Source organism: Poecile atricapillus, chromosome 1 (assembly GCF_030490865.1).
Source record: "Poecile atricapillus isolate bPoeAtr1 chromosome 1, bPoeAtr1.hap1, whole genome shotgun sequence".
NCBI lineage: Eukaryota > Metazoa > Chordata > Aves > Passeriformes > Paridae > Poecile > Poecile atricapillus.
In genome coordinates this window covers 177,049,058-177,073,129 of record NC_081249.1, presented here as the reverse complement: position 1 = coordinate 177,073,129, position 24,072 = coordinate 177,049,058, and the positions used below count along the sequence as shown (strand labels likewise).

At 47.8% G+C, this 24,072-nt stretch overlaps 1 protein-coding gene across 1 annotated transcript in view; it reads right to left on the bottom strand.

Moving 5' to 3' along the window:
• Positions 1 to 3,181: 3,181 nt before the first annotated feature.
• The window catches only part of ARMH4 (armadillo like helical domain containing 4), a 51,275-nt gene continuing 30,384 nt past the window's right edge, over positions 3,182 to 24,072 (bottom strand). Inside the window, exons 6-8 of the mRNA XM_058850770.1 lie at positions 8,030 to 8,061; positions 4,151 to 4,285; positions 3,182 to 3,959 (exon numbers count right to left, since the gene is read on the bottom strand). Of these exons, the coding sequence (XP_058706753.1) occupies positions 3,891 to 3,959; positions 4,151 to 4,285; positions 8,030 to 8,061 (236 nt within the window). The 3' untranslated portion in view covers positions 3,182 to 3,890. The remainder of the gene's footprint in view (positions 3,960 to 4,150; positions 4,286 to 8,029; positions 8,062 to 24,072) is intronic.

Here is a 24,072-nt window from a genome sequence, read left to right as displayed (position 1 = left end):
GCACGAGGACTGCTCACAGCACTCTGTGGAAGCAGTGCAGTCCAGAGAAGCCTCAGCAGGGTGAACATCTGGCCTCAGAGACACCTTTAGGAATCAGCAGCTGTGTGGTGCAGGTGCATTCCATCGGGGCAAGAGCTGCCAGGCTTCTGTCAGGAGTGGGGCTGGAGATGCCAAAGCTGTTGTGCAGTGCCTACAATGAAATTCTGCCTTGTGCTAGCAGGAAAATGCAAAAGGGAGGTGAGTGGCTCGTCCTGTGTGGAGTCCAGGGGTTGTTATTGCTGCAGGGACATTGCCATGCCAATGTCACCACGCTCAGCACTCAGGGACTTGCAGTTCACCCAGCACAGAGGATGAGGAGGGCCCTTCTTGGCTGTTTTCCTTGCCCTGCCTCTTCCAAAAGAATCTGCTGGCTTGGCAAGGCAGAGGGAAAGATTAAATCAGCAGTGTTAGGCCACTGGAGCTCCAGGTCCCACCTGAACCCCCTGCCCCCTCCCTGCTGCCATCTGATCTTTTCAAGGGAATGAATGAACCAAACTCCAGGAGCTGTGCAGAGAATATTTTTAAGAGTTCAATCTGAAGTCTATTGGCCTGGAATGAGAAGGGAAGGGTCTGAGCGGTGCTTGTGCTTTAAGGACCTGCAGACACTGCACTGATGCCAAGGGCACTGCAGGAAACCTGTCTGAGCTCTAAAGGCTCCCACAAGCTTCCCTCAAGCCAAGGCTGGTTCTGACTGTCCACCTTGCTTCCAGGTTAAGCTGAAGACCTGGGGAGCCTCCAGGGCTGACCAAAACCAGCTATTCCACAGAAAGCTCCCCTCCAAATGGCCATCAGTTGGCATCTCTGCACTGCTGGGCAGCTCAGGAAGCTGGCAGCACTGGTCAGGTCCCATCCTTGAGTGAAGGATTTCAGAGCCAGAGTCAGGCCTGGCAGTGCAGAGAGAGCACAAGAAAAACCTTTGGGAAACCCATCTAACTCCTAAACCTGTCTCCAGAGGAGACCAGAGAGCTCACACTGAACTGTGGATGCAACTGGGCCTCCCTTCCTTGTCGACTTCCAGCATCCAAGCCACCCCTGCCACGTCCTCTCTGAGGGAACTCTGGTTCTGAGGACACCAGGGCGCCCCACAGATACAGTAAAACCCCACTTTCATCATCCTGACTGGCAGTGTTGCCTTTAATTCCTCAAGTTCATTATGCTGGAAGGGAGAAGAGAGGCAGGGAAGCTGACTGCCCCTGCAGAAAGGCAGTGTTTCCCAAACAGGGGATTTATTAGCACAAAAAGCCACAGCACCTCCCCACCCGCCTTCCCAATCCATCAAACTGACAACCCATCCATAAGGATCCTCCTGAGCAGCCAGAGCTGGGCTACTTAAACCAGCAGCCTTCCTCAGCCATCCCTCCTCCTCCTCCTGACTGACCCAGCAGCTCTGTGTTTTATCAGATATTTTATCAGATATCCACTTTGCAATCCCCACCGTGCCTTACCAGGAGTAAATTATCAGAGAGCCCAAGGGACAATATTTCCCAATAGTGCAAGACAGCCAGGAATGATCCCCTGGACTGTTAACACCTCCCAAGCACCTCCAAGCCCCAACACTCAGGAATGAGAAGGAAACAGGGAGAGATCCTGGAGGGAAAACTTCATCTTAACTTGGAGTGACCACTTACTGTGTGAGAAAGAGGCCTTAATTTTGGATTTAATGGTGTACTGCCAGTCAGTGCCTGTTAAAGAAGTGGGACTGCTTTTAGCAAAGCAAAATCCTCCTGGATGAAGTTTCAAGAACAAAAAGGGAGAGATGCACTGTGGAGCCCTGTCTGGGGAAGCTTCTCCTGGAGGAATTAGGGTAGGAAGAACCCCTCCAAAATGTCTCCACAACCTGCTCCCCATGCACCCAGCAGGAGGAATGACTGAGGTTCCACACACAGCTGCTGGACTGGAAGACTGAGCATTAGAGCAGCATCTTGAAACCAGATTGTCCCACCTGTTCTTGTCCAGGTGACCCAGTGGGTGCCACAGGCTCACAGGAGAGTGCCTGGGCTCTGATGAGCAGTGGTTGTTCAGACCATCACATCTGATAACTTAATGTCCAGAGCAGGCCCTGACCCTCTCAAGGGAGATCTCACGAGGGTCTTCTGAATGTCCTCTCTGCCTTGCAATCCCTCTGACACTTCCACAGGACATTTGCTCACCATCTGTGACAGGCCTTTCCTCCTTCACAGGGAACAAATCCTGCTCCTGCCCCTCCTCAACCTCTCCTCCCTCCCACTTCTCCCAAGGCTTTGGGATTTAATCTCAGCAGATGTGGGGTCTGCCCTTACTTTTCTGATCAGTTCTCCTCTGGCAAGTCACTGTTCCTTGCAGGAAGGATGATTCCCCACAGAACAGCGATTCCCACCTCAGCAACACGGATGTTTTGCATGTCAGATTGGAGCAATTCCACAATGGGAAGCAGAGATCAACAGTGCAGCCCTTTTCCTGGCTATTTGGACAGCATTTCTGGGAAAAGCTACATTATTGTCCCCTGCTCAATGGCTGGGACACCTGAAGCATGTCTCCCTCAGTACTCAGGGCTAACAGGGCACCTCCACAAGCCCCTGCATCCATCTGTGCCATGAATCCACCCTTCTCCCTACAACCAAGGGTTCCAAGTGTGGTCATCTCACCCCCCACAGCTGACATCTCTCCAGCTCCTGCTGTTTTCCCACTATGAGCCATGAATCCCTCAACAGTGACTGCCACCTGCTCCCCAGCCTTTAGTGCCTTTCTCTGTTCCATGACCTGGAGACCGGTTGTCCAGGGAATCTGTGGCTCCCTGGAAGTTTTCCAGGCCAGACTGGATGAGGCTTGGAGCAACCTGGTCTAGTGGAAGGTGTGAGAATTGGAACCAGGTCCCTTGAGAGTCCCTTCCAACCCAAACCATCCTGTGAAACAAGACCCATCCAGACTCCCCAGAGCCGCTGCTGTTCACGCAGCTGTCAGGGGCTGAAAATGCATTTTCCAGCGGGGTAAAGGGGTACAGAGGCTCCACTCTCATCCCTATGGGAATGCAGCCTTGGTAAGAGATGAACCTGGAGCTAGTGTCCTTCCAACAGGAGGCAGAAGCTGGGGAAGTCTCTGACCTGCCTCTTCTCTCACTTCCTTGCACACAAAAGCCAAGAGATCCAGGCAAGACCACCTGTCAGTAGGTGAGCGCTGGTATTTATTGTGCTGTAACAGACAGTGCTGGTTGGACATGGACAAGGAATTTCATGGTGGAATCAGGTGCTGAGGCCATTCCTGCGTCTCCAAGCAGCGTGGAGCAGAGCTGAAGGAAGAAAGGGGTGACAGTGGGGGCACCCAAGGGCAGAAATGTGCTTCAAACTGTATCAAGAGCCCTGAACACGGGCACTTCTCGGGCAGCCAGGGATACAGTTCAGGCTTACAACTCATTAATTAAGCAGAGCAGCTAATCTTAGCACTAATGAACTCTAGCTCAGGTAATGTAACATTTAAAATGAATTGGACAGAAGTCATTCACAGTAAAGATTTCCATTCCTGGGATGGGTGAGAGCAATTGTTATGATTAGATTACTGCCAGCCAGGACCAAAACAGTACACCAGGGCAAGAGGAAAATAATCATCCACGTGGATCAGCTCCAGCTGTGGCTCTGAATGAGGCGCCGGGGGCGAGTGTGAGATCTCCACTACTGTATCAAAACAAACATCACGGGTGGCACACGTAGAGCATAGCATTGTCATTGTCATTCGGCTGGGGACACCACCCCTGCCTGGGGCAGCCGAGGGAGCAGCGCTGCAGCAGAAAAATCATCGCTCGTTCTTCGTCTCCCCCTCTCTCCCTCCCTCCCTCCTCTGAAAAGTCACCGGCTCTCCCAAGGACACCGCAGCTCCACTCAAAATTCGTCTTCAGAGCTGTCGGCCAAGAGCATGACTCGGTCCTGCATGCTGTTAAATTCCCTCTGCTGGGGGAGGAAAACAAACATCAGAGAGGTCCACGTGCGAGAAGGAACAGAATGAAGAGAATTCGGATGCCCCCATCCTGTAGCAGAGGCACCCCGGACACTCCAGCTCAGACAGACCCTGCCCAGGCTGTGTTATCTTTACAGCCAGAAGGGTTCACAGTTTCCATACCTTTTCCTGGCAGTTTCCATACCTTCCTTTTATGTCTCTTTGAGCCGTTTCTCCTCCGGCGATTCATAATCTTAATGCTGTAGAGCGCTCCCAGGATGAAGAGGGCTCCGGCTATTCCAACTCCCACAGGAACCAGCATCCCCGACATGTATCCTGCCTAAATGGAAAAGAGAGGAGCAGAGCAACACTCCCAAAGCCATCCTTTCAGTCATTTCCACCAGCCAAGGGCTGCAATATATCCCTACGGTGATTTCCTCAAAGTTTATTGGATTTGAGTCCCCATCACCTGCCTGCATGGGATGATTCCTGCTTCCAGAGACTAAGCTTCACTCCAGGAGCCAGATGGTCACCACCACAACTCAGCTTTTCCTGACAGAAACTGTCAGCTGAGACCCTGCAGCGCTTGCCTGCCTTCAGGAGAGGGAATAATTTGGGTGAGTGCTGGGGTGAAGTGTCTCAATAGGGATGCAGGTGTGAAGGAAAAGCCTGGCTGCCAAAGGAAGGTGATCTCGAGCCACTCCAAGGCCTCCTCGGCTTTGTGCTCCAAATCTTTGAGCCAAACACTGGCTTTGCATGGGAAGGGGTCCCCTGCATGGCAGCAGGATGATGACACAGAGGGAGGGCACACACCTTCAGCTGGCCTTAAGGGGAGCACAGAAAAATTAACCAGGCCTAATTCAATCGCTGGGATCTGTGTGTTTGCACTGCCCATTAAAAAAATAAAATACAGACAGCATGACTAATCTAAAACTACACATCTAAACACTTTAAATCCTTAGGAAAATATTCCCAAGTGCCTGTTATTTTATATTTTACTGCTTGAAATGAAAATGAACATAAGCTTTAAAATGCCAGATTGCTCAGAATCCTCACCTAATTTGGGCTGGTGGGCTCAGTGCTGCAAGGGAGGCAGGTACAGCCTGCTCCCCCCTCTGCAGCCCTGCCTCTCCTCACTGCACCAGAATCCTCTGCTGTGCCACTACAGCTTCACCCTTTGCCTGCTACACCCCCCAGAAGAGATTTTACACCTGCCAAGGGACACAGGCACCAGTGCTGGACCATCAGACAGCTCCTAGCAAGCCTCAGTCCTTTACTTACAACCACTTGTCTTCATCTGTGCCTTTAAAATACAACACAGCACACACCACTGTAACCTCTCTTCCATAACCCACTGACTGGGAGGAAATAAAAAAGCTATTCAGGTGCAGTACCCTGCCTTCATACACTTACCTGGAGAATGAAAATATCTGCCTTCATCTGGGGCAGGCACAATGCCAAGGAAGGCTGGTCTGCTCCCCCAAGATCCTACTCAGTGCTTTTTACATAGTTAACAGCTCTGTGTCTGGATCCCAAAGCTTGAGGGATCTTAAACTGCATTCCCATGCATTCCCATTCCCTGAACACCCTCCCAGAAAACCCAGCCCTGTTCAGCTCAGGTGCTGGGAAGGGGCTGCATCCCTGAGCCCAGCTCCTGAAAAAAGAGGTTAGTGAGGACACAGCTGAAGGCTGTGTCTCCATGAGGCAATTAAGATGCCTTAATTGGGTGACCTAATTAGTGCAGCGTGAGGTTTTCTATTTCTGGAACTTTGCTGCTGGCATGGGCAGTGAGGGGAGGCTGCAAATGGCTTTTAGCTGCTGCCCAGTTGAGTTTCCATGTCAGAAATCACAATGAGATCCTCAGCCTGTCTGTGAGCCTTTATCACGCCTGACCAGCCCATGGCCTTTGACAGGTTCCCCCCAGCCCCCAGATCAATGTTTTATGCCCCAAAACCCTGTGATGTGATGCAAACCCAACCCTTCTGTGTCTTGAAGCCCAATTTCTGAGAGCTTCTGCACTTTCTTGGTAGAAAACCCCCTTTCACAGGCCAAAGCCACATTTTTACCCCTTTATGGGGAAGATTAACTTCTTTAGGGGTGCTTTAAATACACCCAGTCCATGCTTGTGACCTTCCTGGCCCTGCTGGGCTTTGAGATAACACCATGAGAATTTCAGAGGAACTTCATGTCCATTATTTGCCACACCAAATGCAGCATTTGCACAGACTGCAGGAGACCAGACATGAATCTGTCCCTGACCCACAGTCCTGGTCCCACAGCCTCCACTCCTGAGGGACAGGGAAGGACATATCTCTCAAATATGGGCTGGAATCCTCTTCTGGATGGAGGGCTGATAAAACAGAGGCAAATGAGAGGGGCAAAAAACACTGGTGCTGATAAACTCAACTAGGAAGAGGAGGGAATGGGGTGAACAGGCTCATTTGCAAGTGATTCACTACACCAGCAACTGTTTAGGAGTGGGAGTGTTTTTTGTTGGGATTTTCTAAGGAAAAATGTGAGCCAGGTGAAAGCTTTGCTGTTCCCCAAGGGAGGGAGGTGGCTCAGGAGTCTCTCCCTGAAGTGGACACCAGTGGATCCTCAGATACACCAGGGTCTGCCTGGACGAGTTCAGACTCTCCAGAGCTCTGCTGGAGACAGGAACATGCAGCCCCTCTGCCACAGGGAAGGGCAGAGGTGGCCAACAAGGTGACAAGAGGAAAGATGTGAGAGCTACAGCTTCAGTGAGAAGACACCGATGTCCCCAAGCTCGTGCTGTGCCACGTGTTGGCATGAGCAGGTGAGCTGTGCATGCTGCAATCCCTCCAGACACACAGCCAGCCTCTGGCTGCTCTTTACCTTCACTGGGAAAACCATTCTCTGTCCTTTCAGCCTCTGCTCTGGATGAATCCCAGGCCAAGGAGCTCTGCTGTGAGCAGAGCTTGCTCTAGGCTTGCCTCCCTCCTAGTGCAGGCAGAAAGGCAACTCAACAAGGGCTGGGCAGAACCTGCCTTAAACCCTCCCACTCCCCAGCATTAGGAAACAGACACCCAGACCCTGTTTCTCTGCTCTGACTTGATGGTGAAAGTGCTGCTGAAATTTGGTGTGGACCACGTGGGAAGGCTGGGCTGGTTGGGTGAGTTTGCCCAAGCTCAGAGTTGTGTTTTCAGAGATCACTCTCCCTCCTTGGGATGGTTTTTGTTTCTACTGGCTCTGATCCTGTTCAAGAATTCCCAAGGCCTTTTGAGTCACGAAATGTTCCTGCTGTCACCTCATTTCCAGCTTCATGGCTCTGCTGTCAGCAGCACAACACTTGGAAGGCTTCACAACCATTCTGAAATGTCAATATTTGCTCCTGGGCAGCAGAGCTTAAAAAGCCATCACTGCCTGTGGCTGGCACAGCTCTTGATCCCATGGACCAGCCCCCTGTGATGGCAGGGAGGAACGATCAGGGTCTGTTACCTTGCCAGTTTTACTGTGTTTGATCATTGTCCTTCCAGGGATTTGCAGCACGTGGAGGTAGGAAAGGCCTGATCCAGAGGCACTGGCATGGCATGCAGCCTCTCACCAGAGAGCAGCACCAGACCCTCCTGATTTGGATCCAGAACTGAGCTCAGCACTTAGGGAAAAGGGGTGGAATGAAATTCTTTACCCTGGAAACATTCCAGGTCAGGTTGGACAGGGTCCTAAGCAACCTGATCCTGATCTGGTGGAAGATATCCCTGCTCAGTGCAGAGGGGTTGGACTAGATGGACTTCCAAAAGTCCTTTCCAACCAAAACTATTCTATGGTAAATTAAGGGGGAATAAAAGAAAGTAACTCAAGTTATCTGACAAGGTCATTTTCTGGTGCAGAGAAATCAATCAAACACTTCTGTCCCTCCTGCCCTTAGTTACAACCCATCAGGGATTTATTGTGGATCCACTCTATACCAGCAGCATCTGGTTCATTTGCCTCCCAGAGAAAATTTTAAGCCCTTTCTCAACTGTCTGTGTAGAGATAAAGAAGTGCACTGACAAGAACTTATTTATTCCTGCAAGTAAAAGTGGTTTTGCTTTGAAAGGAACTGAAACTCTCAGCTTCCTACCTTATCTTTCAGCTTCTCCATCCAGCTTCTCACTGAAAAATAAGGAAAAATAAAAGCTGTAATCATGTTACTTCTATTAATTTGTAATGAACAATAGTGGTAACATTAAAATAGACAGCAATTAAATTGACAAGCTGGTAAGGCTGAACCTCAGATTTCCTCTTTTCTCATTCATGAGAAAAAGCAAATGCAGCAAATCAATGCAAGAAACTCTTGGAGTGAGTTGGCAGGCAAGTAGCTCACCTTTGCCTGAGCAATTCACATCTTCAGAGTGATTGAAAAAGGAAGATAAAAACCAGAATTTCAGGTTGTGGGTTTTTGACCATCACTTCTCATACACACACTGGGGTGTGTGACGAGGAGAAAACCTCACAGTGCAGTTATCCCCTCCTCTGTGTGGATATTCTTCCCTGTACTTTGTGTAGCTTGTAATGATGGCTAAAAATCTATTATTCACTGCCTTTTATTCCCCTGCTTTTCTGGAAAAGCCACTGCCTGCTCTGAGAAGCCTCCAGAGGGCTGGGATAGCACTGGAGGTGCTAAATCACTAAACCAAGCAAATTTATACCGCCAGCAGTGTGACTTTCTTCTCCTAACAGTTAAATAAGTCCCGTGAAATATGACAGCTGAGAATTAAAATTCTGTAATGTGCTTTGGGATGAAATATTCACTGATCTCAAAGAGCTGCAAGGGCTCAGCAGTGGGTGCAGGAGTCATTGACACCACAGGGCACTGGGGTGTCGAGCGCAGAACACCCACAGGGATCCACCAGGATTTTAACAAATTCCTGCTCAGAGGTAAGAAGCAATAAACAGTTAAATGTTGGGGGTTTTTTAGGGCTCAGCAACTGTGTTTTTTCAAGGATTCCCATCTCTCCAGGAGGACAATGCTAAAGGCACAGGGGACTCTTGGATGCAGCAATGTCCTTCTGAGGGATATTTCTTCCAGGGTGCATTAAATCCCAAATGTAACACACAGTTTATGGACTTAGACCTGATTTCCAAGCCTGCTTTGTTATAAAACGTCCCTTCAAAGCTTGAATTAGCAATATCAGTGCCTGCATGTGCACCTTCAGCACTCAGAGCACCCTTCTGAAAGGAGCCTTGGGGAGGGGAAACGGGAAGGCCAGCAGCAAATGGCTATTTTATGTCTCAAATAGAACAATAAATATAAATAAATAAAATATCAAAGGGCTATTTTATGCCTCAGGACAATAGATATAAATAAATAAAATAGCAAATTGCTATTTTATGTCTCAGATAGAACACAAGTTCAAAGAGATTTGAATACTCCCTTTGAAGTGTTAGCAACACAACACCTTCCAATCAGAAGGATCCCAAATTGGCTGAAGGTGAACACGTGTGGAAGAGGCACAGGTACACTTATCTCTGATGGAAAGCTGAGAAAAAAGATGAATTATCCAGGAGAGGGACACACAGAGCACTAGAAGAGGACAAGAGGTCTTGTTTTATCAGCTCTTCCCACCATTACTCCTGGCCTGCATAGACTAAGCTATGAAAAACTCAATTTATAAAAGTGCCACCACAATCCCTCTCTGCCAGCCCAAGCCTGCATGGCCTGGAGGTGGCTCCCAGCGGAATCCCAGAGAGGAAGGAAACCCATGGCTGCCCTGGGCTGGCTTTGCAGGTGTGACAGTGCCAGGAGGTGACAGTGGCACAGCCACAGAGCTGCAGACCCAGGGCTGGGGGACACCTGCAGTGTGTGCACGCTGTGCTCGGCTGCCCCAAGCTCCAGCTGAGCACAAAGCCTATTTTTACATCTTTCCCAACAATTATATGGGATCAGTGATCTCATCAATAGCCGACCCACTTTCCTGCAGCTGAACAACGGCAGCAATTAACTCCGGAGTATTTCTGCCGAGGCAGAGGCAGGGGCTGAGCTAAGAATATCCTATCACCTATTTTTAATGAACACAGATTCTGCCTTTGCTCCCCTCTGCTCCACACAACAGCAGCAGCATGCCTGCTGGGGTCCACCAGCTCAGGAGTACAAATCTTTATTTGCTATTACACATTTGTTTGCCATCAAACACAGCCTTGTTTTCAGGCGTGCAGAACACGTCAGGTGCCTCTGGGAATCAACCCAGGCCACGGGAAAAACAAGCCAAGGTGATTTCTCCCTGACTAGGCACCTCTCCAGGGGATGCTCTAATGCAGCCACAGCCTCTGACCTCTGCTAGTGGAAGACACTGGCCCCACATTAATGAGATTCAGGCAGCAGGAGATCAGAAACCCTTCAGGGTCCTGGCAGGGCTGCACCAGGAAGGAGCAGAGAGCATGGAGCTGTCACAGCCAAGGTCCCAGACCTGTCAGGCTGGGGCCAGGACAAGTCAAGGAGCACTGGATTACCATGAATTACAAGCACTTCTCACATCTCACCAATGCACAACACTGTTCTAACACCTGGGAGGAAATCACAAGCCACCGTGTCACCAAAACCGAGCTGCTCCAATGATTTACCCATCTGAGGACACCACATGTGTGTGGGGGCAGGAGACAGAGCATCATTTCAAGGTAGAATTGATAGCTATGCTAAGCAGCTACCATCAATTAACTCTGGGCTTCAGACTCTAATTATGCAACAGAATCCATAATTAATATTCTGGCTTGGTCTTGGGAGAGGAACTTTGTGGCTGGCACCTTCCCATGAAAATGCAGCACTCTCCAAGAACACCAGGTGACTTGCCAATGAGGCCAAGCAAATAATTAGTAAGAAATACTCTAGCCCATGTATTTTTCATCATCCCCTTTATTCCTCCTTTCTCTGATCGCTGAATGTCCTGAAGAAATAGCAAGAATCTCTGGGTGTGAATTAGTAACAAGTGTCTGCAGTGCTGGCTCATTTTCCATGGCACTTTCAGGATGGTGACTGCTCCAAACTCTCTGCCTCAGCTTAGTTTTGATCCCTTGGTTTCATGGGGAGCTAAGTAAGATGAGTGTGGAGCACTTCTGCAAATTACATACATAATCTGACATTCCCTCAGTGATTTATATAATGTCTGCATCTCTGCAAATTAATTTTAAATAACATATAGCTTAGGGTTAAGCCAGTCAGGAGCACAGAGGAGGAGCACGGTCCTCTGGCATCAGCCTCAGAGCAGCCCAGGATGAATTCAGACAGTTACAGATGCAATGTGCTATTTTTAGTCAGTTTTACCCAGCTTTCCCCTTTAAAATGTGCAGCTATTCAGATGCTCTGGTGCCAGCTAAAGAAGTGAGGCTCATTTGCAGAGCTAAGCAACAGCCTGTGGCCCTTTCTGGAGGGACCTGGCCCAAAGGGACAGTCACAATTCCCTGTGAGCAAAACCCTTTGGAAAGTTCAGGTTTTGGCAGATGCAGGTGGGAGGCTCAGGAGGGGACAGCAGTGGGAATATAGCCCTGGATGCCCAAAATCAGAAGGTGCTCTGAGGTCACCCCAGAGCCTTCTCTTCTCCAGGCTGAATGCTCCCATCTCTCCCAGCCTGTCTCCAGCCCTCACAGCATCTTTGTGGTCTCCTCTGGACTCACCTGGGTCCAGACCCTTTTTATGCTGAGGCCTTGGCTCCTGCTCTCCCTCCCTGCTGCTGTTCCAAGGATTGTCCATCTTCAGATGAGCTCCTTTTCATTATCCAGGTCTCCTGTGCCCCCTCTGTCCTGGCAGCTGCAGGGGACTGGGTGCCAGAGCCTGGCTCTGCCTTTCAGCCTCACCACAAGGCTCCATCTCATCTCTCACCAAAGGCTTTTCCCTCTCCACCCTCCTCTGAAATCAGGAGCACAAGTCCTCAGGGCCTCCTGCTTTGCCAACTTTTAGTAATCCTAATTGCTTAATTATCCACTCCAATGCAATGATAAAGCTGCTTAATAATTCTGTTCGCTTCTCATTCATTCTTTCCCTTCCCAGATAAGAAAATGCAAAGACTTCTGGTGGAGATTTCAATCAATAATTCATGCCCTACTGCCATCAGTTGTGCCTCCCCCTCCCCTCTTGGATGGCCTGCTGCTTTGTCTTGTCACTTTGGTTTCATCTAATCAGCTTGTTTTAATCATATCCTGGTTTTAATCATCAGTTAAAGCAATTCTGTTTTGCCATGGCACATTATCACTCGTCCCTGCAGATGTTGCCTGGTTTTCAAATCCAGCACTTACAGCTTCATTCCAGAACTCCATCCTGCTACTGATGAAGGTTCATCCATGACTTTTCCTTTTAATAACTCTCCACCACGACCCCCAGGTGAAAATGTGGCACTGCCAGGGGTGGGGGATCCTCAGCTTCTCTGGACAACCTGTGCCAGGGCCTCACCACCCTCACAGTCAAGGATTTTCTCCTAATATCTAATCCAAACCTGCACTCTTTCAGCAAAGGAGAGCTGGTCAAAGTGTAAAAAATAAGGAAAAGATTGATTACTTTCAATCAGTCTGTATATACCAAGCAACCTGCACTGCTCCATTACAGATTTCATCCCTTTCTCTCACAGGTTGAACTTTTTTCCCAAATGAGACTTGTGAGAACAATTTTGCAGAAATGCTTCGTGCTTCATCTGCTCAGCTCTGACAACTTAATGGCACAAGGGTGCATCAGCTCCTTTCCCTTAAAAAAGCACAATTTTCAATTTACTTACTAGCACAAATAAATAATAAAGAAAATGGCATCTGGCTGGAAAGCAGCATATTTTTAATTCCAGAACAACTACACCTACCTGATGGGAATGTTGATTCATGAATTACCCAACTCAAGAAGACTTGAACAGCTGGGATAATCAAACAAATGTCAAACTGACAATTACCATTCATGTTTTCAGATAAAAACTTTGCTTGGGTGAGCTTTGAATTAACCCAGTGACCTTTAATAGCAACCATGGCACTGTCTGGTCCCTGAACTGTTCCATTTCACCCTTTTCCCTGCCTGTCCAAGCCTGGTTGCAACCCAAGACTGCCACAAATCTCTTGGAAAAGAAATGGAGATGGGGAGACAACTCACCACGCTCACCCAGAAAGCAGGACCTAAAATGGGCTTCTCAACTCCTTCCCTGACCTTACCAACCCTTTTGACACTCTGTTCCCTGTGGCATTAGGTCTGGTTCTTCCTTTTCCTTTTCCCTTGCACTTTTTAAGCTGTCTTCCACTTTTTCTGTCCACAGTGAGCAGCCCCTTGCTGAGGCTGGCAAAGGCACTGCCCTTGTGCCTTGGCATTTCTCTGTGAACTCAGCTCTTCTGTGGGGCCTTCAGAACACATATTGACATCTACATATTATTTGTTTCTCCCTCAATTGCCCCAGACAGGCACAAGATGTTAAAACCAAGCCAAGGTACAAAACCTCTTATTATCCTAAAAGGCATCAGCAGGACGCTGCTGAGAACTGGCCGTCACAATTTGTTGTATGATTAAATATTTACTGGATCACACTGCACTCAAAAGCTGTGTCTGCTCTGGGAGAGGAAATGCAAACTTTGTTTATGGAAATGGCAATTTCCATGCTGGAGCACACGTGGGATCAGTTTCTCCCTCCCTCTGCCCTGGCACAGCTCCTGGAGCAACACAGGCGTCACCAGCAGAGAGAATCCACCCTGCCTCAGCTCATGGCGTTCTCCTGTGCTGAAAATGTCCAGATTCACCCGTTTTCAGAGAACCACAGCCTGGGCTGGGTTAAAGGGAACTTAAAACCCATCTGGTTCCAAGCCCCTGCCATGAGCAGAGACAGCTTCCACTATCCCAGGTTGTGCCAAACCCCCTCCAACGTGGCCTTGGGCACTGCCAGGGATCCAGGGGCAGCCACAGCTTCTCTGGGCACCCTGTGCCAGGACCTCCCCACTCTCACAGCTATGAATTCCTTCCCAATATCCCATCTAACTCTGCCCTCTGGCAGTTTGAAGCCATTCCCTCCTGTCCTGTCACTTCATGCCCATGTCTGAAGTCCTTCTCCATCTCTCCTGGAGCCCCTGGAAGGGGCTCTAAGGTCCCCCTGGAGGCTCCTCATCATCAAAGCTGTATCCTGCTGAAGATGAAAAATATGAGCATTGACTTTTCAGCTTTAATAACCTTTTTAAGGTGGCATCTGTGTGCTGTTTATTTACCTACCACTATCCAAACAGAACTACCTAGAAGCAGCAGCTGAAGAGCCAAATTCTATTAAAGAATGCTTTCCAGGCTTTTCCAGCACTTTTTCCAAAGCCCTGATAGACCTCTCACCAGAGTTTTTCTGATCCCTGCACTCTCAATTCTAAATTTTGCTGTACAAATATTTTTTTTTCAGACGTCTCCAATAGAAAATTTATTCATGGTTTATTCTTCCCATGATTTATCCACTGGAGCAGGTGGATTTCTTCAGCCAAAGTGTTTTTTAAAAGGTCTGGGACAAGCACTGTGGAATAATCTTGGTCCAAACACTTACAATTTGGTAAAGTTATCAAGAAGTAGAATAGAACAGACTATAAATCCAACAGATTTAATGGCTCTGCCAATTTACAGGGTGATGCCTTGAGGGGAAACATTTCCTTCCCCAGCAAGTGCAGCCAAGGCCAGGTTGGATGGGGCTTGGGGCAACCTGGGCTAGTGGAAGATGTCCCTGCCCACCCTGCAGAGGTGTGAACAGAGAGGGTCTGCAAGGTCACTTCCAGTCCCAACCCTTCTGTGATTCCATGATTCCCTACTGGATGATTTCTTGGAGCAGCTTTGAGGCCACTGCAATCCTCAGTTTGTCACCTCCCAGTTCACAGCAGCCAAGTATGCTGCCCTGGAAGAGAAATCCTTCCTTGCTCCTGCCAGCAGGCTCCATGGTAAATATAAATATAAATATAAATATAAATATAAATATAAATATAAATATAAATATAAATATAAATATAAATATAAATATAAATATAAATATAAAGTTAGGGTTATAACTATGTTTATAGTTATAGTTATATTTACAGTTATAGTTTAAAAAAATTATTCTATATATTATAACCTCCATTTGGAGGTTCTCTCCCAAATTTGCCCTAAGCTAGGACAAATACAATATATATTCCATATAATATATATATTATATATATATAATATAGATATATATTATTTATTAAAAATTATTTTATATTTATTAAAAAGCACAAGATGGAATTTGGTCCCATGCTACCTTATAATGCCCATTTTTCACCAAGCCTGTTTTTTGCTCCATAGCCCAGCAGCCCCTCCCACAATAGATTTTTTGCAAATTAAAACTAAATGTCAGGTCTCAGTGATAGGAGGAGTGGAAAAGGTGGAGAAGCTGCAGGTGGAGAACACCTCATGGATCCCTCTGCTCCAACAGCATCTCACAGCAGCAAAACGGTGGTGGCTGTAATTTGATTAAATATCTTCCAAATCTCCAGCTGAAGCCACGTGACACTCCCCTATACTGAGAGGAGAGGGCATTTCTCACTCAGCCCTCTCCAAATGCAAACCAGAGAGATCTTCCCACCCTCCTGACAGAGCCCATGGCCTTATCTACTTTAAGGGATCAGCAGCTACGCTGCAAAATTTCTTTTTGTGCTTCAGTTTATGTCTGATATTAATCAGGATTGGAAAAGAATCTTGGTTTGCTTTTTTTCCTTCCATAAAGAACAAAAGTAGTTTTCAGAATCCTATTTCCTGGAGACACTGTATGAAGGATTTGCCAGCAGCAAGGGCTGAAATAGGGGATTTTCTATTTTTGTGTTTAAGAAAAAGATTTTATTTCTCTTATTTCAAGTTTTGGCCTTTATTTCCTCTGTCAAGACGCAGCACTCCCCATGAAATGACATAAAGATCAATAAAGGACTAAATGGTTGGAAACAAAAATGATGGAGTTGACCTTTGAAGGAAAAAACAGGTATTAGACTGTGTTTTCAGCAAACAATTATTCCAGTAATTAAACCACAAAGCCCTGAGCATCGATTAGATGCTAAAAATAAAGTCTGATTATCACAGAGACTCATTTTCCTGCAAATACTTGGGAAGAGCAGCTTATCCAGTGTTAGTCCCAAAAGGAAAATGAACTTGCTTATGTTTGCTAACAGGACAAGTTTTATCCCACATTCCCCCTGCATCCAGAACTGAGCATCAATTCCCACTGTGATTCAATTCTCTTGTGATCAAACACCAAATGGGGCCTTAAAGTTCCTGACAGCTGTCCCTGACTTCTTGTATAACTATGGGCAAATAAATTGATCTCTTACTCCATTTTCCATCCTTACTGTGGGAATATTAAAGATACAATAGATCATGGCTTAGTTGGTCACTTGTGTTTCTTTTCCTTGTGTGACAGCCTCTTCCTTCATAGTTTAATAGTCCCTACTGTAACACCTCCATCTGTGTGGGATCTTCTGGGAGCTAAGACAGTACAAATAATAAATCACAGTAGAATGGGATTTTTGGGGAACAAATGTTCTTTAGGATGCCATTATTTAAAGCATCCTGTTCCAACCCCCTGCCATGGACACCTTCCACTTTCCCAGGTGGCTCCAAGCCCCATTCAGCCTGGCCTTGGACACTTCCAGGTATCCAGGGGCAGCCACAGCTCCTCTGGGCACCCAGGACCTCCCCATCCACACAGGGGAGAATTTCTTCCAAATATCCCATCTAACCCTGCCCTCTGGCAGTTTTGCCAAAACTATTCCCAACTACTTTAAACATTCCAGGTACATCTATGGGAATGGGCCCTCAGAAAATGACAGAGGTAGAAGGGAATGAGCAAAGGGCAAAACAATCCATGAGGAGAGAACATGGACACAGCAGGATCTCAGGAGCTGCACAGTGATTTTACAGTGGGTTTACACTGCCAGCGATTTATTCCTCTGTCTACAAATGGCTGAGTCAGTGGCAGATTTTATCCCCTAAGAAGCCTGGAAAACTCCAGGAATTCCAGCACTCCTTGGAGGGCAGGGAGGTCACAGGAGAGCCAGGAACCTGCAGGCTGCTGCTGAGGCTCTGAGCTCCAGGAAACACTCTGGAAGCCAGGCAGACAGGGAGGTGACGGCACAGGGCACGGAGCCAAAGTGCTGGGAATGAGAATTCCCTGGCAGCAAAGCTCCTGGAAGGAACAGTGGCACCCTGCAGCATGGGCACTGCCGAGGCAGGCCCTGGCATGGCCCTGAGGCCATCATTTAAGAGCAGGCCCCAGCATGTGCCAAGCACCAGGATCTGATGCATCAGGAAGCGCTCCTACAGCACTGGCTGAAATGAAACATCAATCAGACATCCTTCTTGTCCTTCCAGGCTGCTTGGTGCCTACAGGAATCATCCCTCCACAAGCACCAGGGTGATGGATCCATTCCCAGGAGGAAACAGCCCCTCCAGGGGACACGTGCTCACTCCCTGCTGCTGGCAGGCCCCACACAGAATCTGGCAGCTGCCTTAAAATGATTTCCCAGAGGAAAAGGCTCAGGGGAATATTTTGAGGTGGTTTTGGAGTCACCTCTCAGGCAAAGGCTTTGGCCTCACTGCATGCTGTGCCCAACACTGGCAGCAGCCTGGTGCCAGAGGAGCAGAGGGCCTGGGATGGGATGGAACCCAGCAGGACAATCCTCATATTTTGTCACTGTGACATCCTGCAGCCCTTTCCTGACTGGGGACTGCCATCTCCATGGGACATTACACTCTCTGGGCTTGTGTCACAACGAGGCCTTTGTGGAGGAAGGTCACACAGATGTGGGCTCATCCCAAGCCCGTGGTGTGGGGTCAGGTCAGTGATGCTGCACAGCCTCCCATGGTCAGAAGCCTCAGCACTCTGATTTATGACTGCACACACTGGGAACTGTGCAAAGGAAAAGGCAGATTCTGGTGGAGCAGAGAATCACCAGAGTCACACAATGGTTTGGCCTGCAAGGAACCTTAAAGATCATCTTGTTCCACCCTCCTGCCATGGGCAGGGACAGCTTCCACTATCCCAGGGTGCTCCAAGCCCCAATGTCCAACCTGGCCTGGAACACTGCCAGGGATGGGGCAGCCACAGCTGCTCTGAACTGGGATAACTGGGACAAACCAGGAAATCCAGTGCCAACCAAAACAATGGCTCTGCTATCTTTTGTGTTGTGACACTGAAGACAAGAAGATGCTGTCCAGAGGGATCTGGGCAGCTGGAGCATTGCTGAGTGCACTGGGAAAGTCACTTCATGTCTCTGAGTTGGCTCCCCAAATATAGAAGAGGGTTAATGGCATCAGCTGCCTTTGTGCAAGACCTGTTTGGCACACAGAGCTGGATACAGTGACTTGTAGACCCCTCCCTAGAGCTGCACAAGGGGGATAATTATTCAGTTCTTCTATTTCTAAACATGCCAGTGCTTCGTGAGCATTGGAAAATGATAGTATCTTGTTTGCCATAAATGTGGTAATTATAGCTAAGACTCTTCATTTACATGGAAATGACAAACAACAAATTAGAATCAAGCATCTACAATTAGGGTAAAAAGCCACGGCAATTTGTTATTCTTTGCAAGAAATCATTTTTCACATCATTTACTAGGAAGGAGGTCTCATTATATAATGATATTTAGCTCTTCAACTACTTTTCAGCTTCGCAGCTTTATTAATTGCACTCACAACAGTTCTCTAATATAAACAAGCATCTTCATCTGCTGACTGGGAATTCAAAGCTGACAGCAGTGACAGGATGTGTTGTATCCAGCTCTGGGGTGTACAGGAGGGACATTGACCTGCTGGAGTCCAGAGGAGGCCACCAAGATGATTTGGGGGCTGGAGCCCCTCTGCTGAGAGGAAAGCCTGGGAGAGCTGGGCTTGTTCAGCCTGGAAAAGAGAAGGCTCTGGGGTGACCTCACTGTGGCCTTCCAGTGCCTGAAGGGAGCTGACAGCAAAGGTGGAAAGAGACTTTTTACAAGGGCCTGGAGGGACAGGACAAGGGGGAATGGCTTCACACTGACAGACAGCAGGGCTAAATTAGATATTAGGAGGAAATTGTTCCCTGTGAGGGTGGCAAGGCCCTGGCACGGGGTGCCCAGAGAAGCTGGGGCTGCCCCATCCCTGGCAGTGTCCAAGGCCAGGTTGGATGGGGCTTGGAGCAACCTGGGATAGTGGAAGGTGTCCCTGGGCATGGCAGGGGGTGGAACTGATGCTCTTCAGGGTCCCCTCCCAGCAAAACCATCCTGTGATTCTCTGATTCTATTTACAGCCAAATGGAGACCCAAAGCCAGCAAAGAAAACAGAGGGAAAAGCTGCAAACATCTTCAGCACAGGTGTAATTCTGTGGGTATTCCTCAGTAATAATGACCCAGACACCTGATGATGGCAATCAAACAAAAAGGTTTCACTGAGCCTATGCTGGATGAGAAGAAAGCAAGTTTGACAGACAAAAACTCTTGCAGGAGGCAGAACGTGGCTTACCCTGGTCTGTCCAAATGAAGGAGCTACAAATAAACTGGGCAGACCAAAAGGTGGAGAAGGCAGCTCCATTTTTAGCTTGCATGGGGGAAACTGGCTGATTTCAAACACTTTAAAAAACTGAAGGGAAATTCTTTGGAGAGGAGCAATTTTGATTTATGTCTAGATAGGCAGCTTCAAGGTGTGGGCTGTGGTAGGACCTGGCCTCTTCTGATCTGCTTTTCAAAAGGGCACAAGACCAAATTCAACCCCCAGACAAACAAATCCGGTTTCATGGGGCTGATGGTGCAAAACTGCACTGGTGGGACCCAGCAGCAAACTGGAGCAGTGCCTGGCCATCACCTGGAGCCTGCAGCTCCTGGTTCTCCTTCAGATTTTATCTACACCTGAGAGAGGTGCCCTGGCTTGAGAGGGTTAACACCAAACTAAGCACTAGCTCTACCTCCACATCCCTCTGGTCTTGCACCCAAGGTCCTCACATATTGTTTGATTGCAGTGGAGAGGCCGTTCCAGGGGCTGCTGTGAAGCAAAACCTCTCTTTTCTCTGCAGCACCTATTAACAATTACAGGTGAGGATTTGCAGACAAATTAATATCCTAAAATCTTGGTGAAATTTGCTGCCACCCACTGAACTTTATAAAATCATCACCACCTCCCAGAGAAGCTTTGCATGGCCCTGCAGTGAAAGGGTTGATTTACCCTTGGATCCTCTGCTATCCACACTTCCCATTTGCTTCACACTTGGCACAGAGCACTGTTCCTGTGTGCCTCCAGTGCCCGTGGGGTTTGCTGCTGTCCCAAACACACACCCAGCACTGGGGCATTCTCCCTTCCTTCTGCTCAGAAATGAAGAGATCTGGAGCTTCTCCAAGCAGATTAAGATAATCAGTAACAATTTACTTACCCTGAAAGGGCATTACTCTGATTGGAACAGCTCAGAGCCCACTCTCTGATTAGGACAGTGATATGATGTGGCTCTAGGAAGGTATTTTGAGTATCTCTGAGTCAACTCCTGATTTTGCTGCCATCATCTGTTCAAATAATGAAGAAACAATTTGATGCAAGAGAACCTTCACAACATTATCTGGATAAAGCCTCAGAGGTCAATCTGCCTTCAAAGTAGCAGCAAGTGTTTATGGTCTAAGTGCTGAAGGTCACTTGGTACTGCTTGCTTTCCAAGGACCACCAAATGGGCCAGAAAATTTTCTGTTGGCTTGACAAGGGTGCTCTCAACCCTCTAGGAAGATAAACTCTGCAGAGAGACACAGAAGGAAGTCACTGACAAACCATAAGGAAGAAATAAGCAGAGGACACTTTTTTAACTTATTTTTTGTAGTGGCCTGATCACACTGTGGTTTTAAGGGACAAGATACTTAGATGAGATGTCAGGGGAAAATTCTTGATGCTGAGGGTGGTGTGGGACTGGTAGAGCTTGCCCAGAGAAGCTGTGGTTGCCCCACTCCTGGAATGTTCAAATCCAGCTTGGACAGGGCTTGGAGCAACCTGGTCTAACGGAAGGTGTCCCTGCCCATGGGTTGAAACAAGATGAGATTCTATAATTCACAGGTGAACTGCTCTTACCTTAGCTGCAAGAATAACAAAATATTAGTAAGGAAAGAGGTTGGGGTTGTCAAAATCTCTCCTTAATCTTCTGAACAAGTAGCTGCAATTTTTCTGTTTTTAACTGCAAATACTGTGCACAGGGAGTTCCCAAGGGAAAAGCTGCCTTTTCCACAGCACAAACAAAACCTTTATGGGCCACCTGAAATCTGAAATTCTCTGTAGGTACAGAAAACAATGAAACTGCAGAGCACTTCTGATTAAGTCCCAAACATGAAAAGTCGTTTACTGGCCTTACCCTGTAATATTGTGAATATGTTTGACAGCCTTGGGCAATTACTGATCCAGCCTAGTTAAAGGTTTGACTGACAGGCCTAAAGAGCTGTTGACTCAAACCAGTTCATCACAACATCCTGATTTATCAATCTCTCCAGACTGAGAAATGCTTTTTGTCCACATTTCCTTGAACCCAAAGGGGTGCAGGAGCTGAAGTCTCATTTTTAAAGTCCATTTCAAAGAGATAAACAGAACTACCAAAACCAAAGGAGCAACGGTCGATGCATTTCCATGTGAGCTGTGGGACCCATAACCAGCTTTGGGAATCCACAGATAATTTATACATTCAGGAAAGTTCCCATTTGGTATCTGGGAATAGCAAGCAAGACCCTGGGAAGCTGAGCAAAGCAAACCTGGTGCCTTGCTGGAAATGCCACGACTTTCTGTGCTATTGCACCAGCTTTTCTGCCTTGAAGACATGAGATAAGATCATGCAAGAGAGATATTAACTCAGTGCAACAGTGACAGCAACTGCAGGGCAGCCTGATCACAAAAGAAAACAGGCAAAGTTCTCATCCAGGGAAGGGGATGACACAGATTTAAACTGCACTCAGCTGCCTGTCTTTGGTCCCTCAGTTAAGTTATTGACAAGGTCCATCTCTGATTTCAGTATAAAAATGTTTTATGTGGAGCCTGGTGAATTTGGAAGACACTGAAAGTGCTTTGGAAGGTCCCTTCCCTTCCTGAGTCACAGCTCCCTGCCAGAGAGTTTTTGGGTTTTCTGTCCCCAGCACGTGGTTAAGGGCTGTAGGAGGAACCTCGTGCCAAAGGAAGGAAATATAAGGATGGTTGTACTGCATCAGCTGAGCCCCACATCCCATCTCTGAAGGCTCCCAGAGAAAGGCAAACACAGATCTGATACTTCCCTTCCTCACTCTCCTGCCTGCACCAATTCACTGCTGATCCAGCCCCAGCCTTTCACTTACCCAGCTTTTGTCCCAGCAACTGTGAACATTTAATGAGCAAAATCTAATACAGGAGGAAGAGACTGAATTTCTTGTTATTAATTTCTATTATTGTGAGAGCTGAAAGGCCACCTGAGATCACACACACACAAACACTCTACAAACATGCAAAGAAGAGTCAGTATCTGCCCAAAAGAACCTAAAAGAATGAGCCCCCAGAGAGCACTGGAATTGTCCCATCTGTGAACACCAGCACTCAGGCACGGCATGGGGAAGTGATTTGCTCAAGGACTCATGAAAAAGCAACACTTTTCACTGTAATCAGGTGAGGCAGCTTGGGCCAGACCAAAGGTCAGGCTGGCTCTGTGAAGCTGGCAGTGACCAAGAACATTTTTCTAGGAAAAGTTTACAGATGGCACAGATCACACAGCAACACTCCTCCAGCACATCTTCCTGGGGCTCTGGACGAGATCTCTGCCATCATTCCTTGCAAAGAATCCCATTTATCCTTTTATCCTCTGGTTATCCATGTTAATTTATCCTTTTGGTGATCCTCCTTCTTCCTCATACTCTTTCCATCTCTGCTGTTTCCCTTTCCAGAGGAAAAGAGGAAACACTGCACCTCTTGCACAGAGGGGCAGAATGGCACAGAGTATTCAGAGTTAAAATGCTGGCTGTTATTTTTCTCTCTGTTCCTTTATCCCCCACATCCCTCCAGGATCCTACTATATCATCCTCTCCATTCTCTCATACAGAGAGGCTTTAATTTCTACTCTTTGCCAAGAGTCCCCAGTTTGCCATTCAGATTCACTCTCTTGTGGTTACAGGACTAACAATAAAAACAACTCTCAGCCTCAATTTCCCCCTGGAACTTGACTGTCCCTAGGATTTTCTCCAGGATTTCAGAAACACTACTATTTTCAGAAACACTTACCCAGGCAAAATAAGCCCTGTTTTTCCCCATGTATTTACCCTGAACATTAACACCCACACATCCCAAGCCCAGAGTGACTCTGGGGAGCATCTTAGATGGGGAACATCTCTGCCTCCCTGCTCAGGGCTGGGGACAGGGCAGGATGAGTCCAACACTCATCACCTGGGAACCCTGTTAGTGAAATCTGCTTTTAGAATCACACAACTATAGAACTGCTTAGGTTGGAAAAGCCATCTAAGATCATCAAGGCCACCACTCACCCATGTCTCCAAGTGCCACATCCACAGCTTTTAAATCCCTCCAGGAATTCACCCTTTCCCTGGGCAGCTGTGCCAGTGCTGGACAATACCTTGATTAAAGAATTTTTTCATAATATCCAATCTAATTTCTATGCAGTGAAGAGCAGAGGAGGGAAACACCTGAGCTGCAAGGCCATCAGAGGGGACTCCAGCACTCTCAGGAGCAATCCAGGTAGCTGCAGACCTCTCCTGGCTCATCCCAGGGAGATGAGGACAAGGGAACTCTCCTGCCCACCCACACTATATAATTTATCCATGGGAACTGCTGGCAGGAGCTTGAAGCACATCCAGATTATATTAAGAAAACGGAAAGTCCCACTTCTTTAAACCCTCATATTCATTTTCAGAGCCCACACAGTAGTGACTAAGCAAACCTTAATAACTAATCACTGCTGCTGTCAATTAGTACCTCTGAATGTGCTTTTCCTCCTGCAGATGACTCCGACTGGGGTTGCCTGCTCTGGTTTGAGGGGTGGTGCTGCAGCATCTCATGGAACCATTAGGGCTGGGAAAGACCTCTAAGATCATCAAGTCCCACTGTCTGTGCCAGGCTATGTCCATGCACTGTCCCAGGAGCTCCCACCAGCTGCAGTCACAGCTCCAGGGACATCCCTGGGGACAGAATCCCCTGCAGTGCCTTTGGAAGGAGTCACGGAGCTGCACCCCAAGCCCTGCATTTCT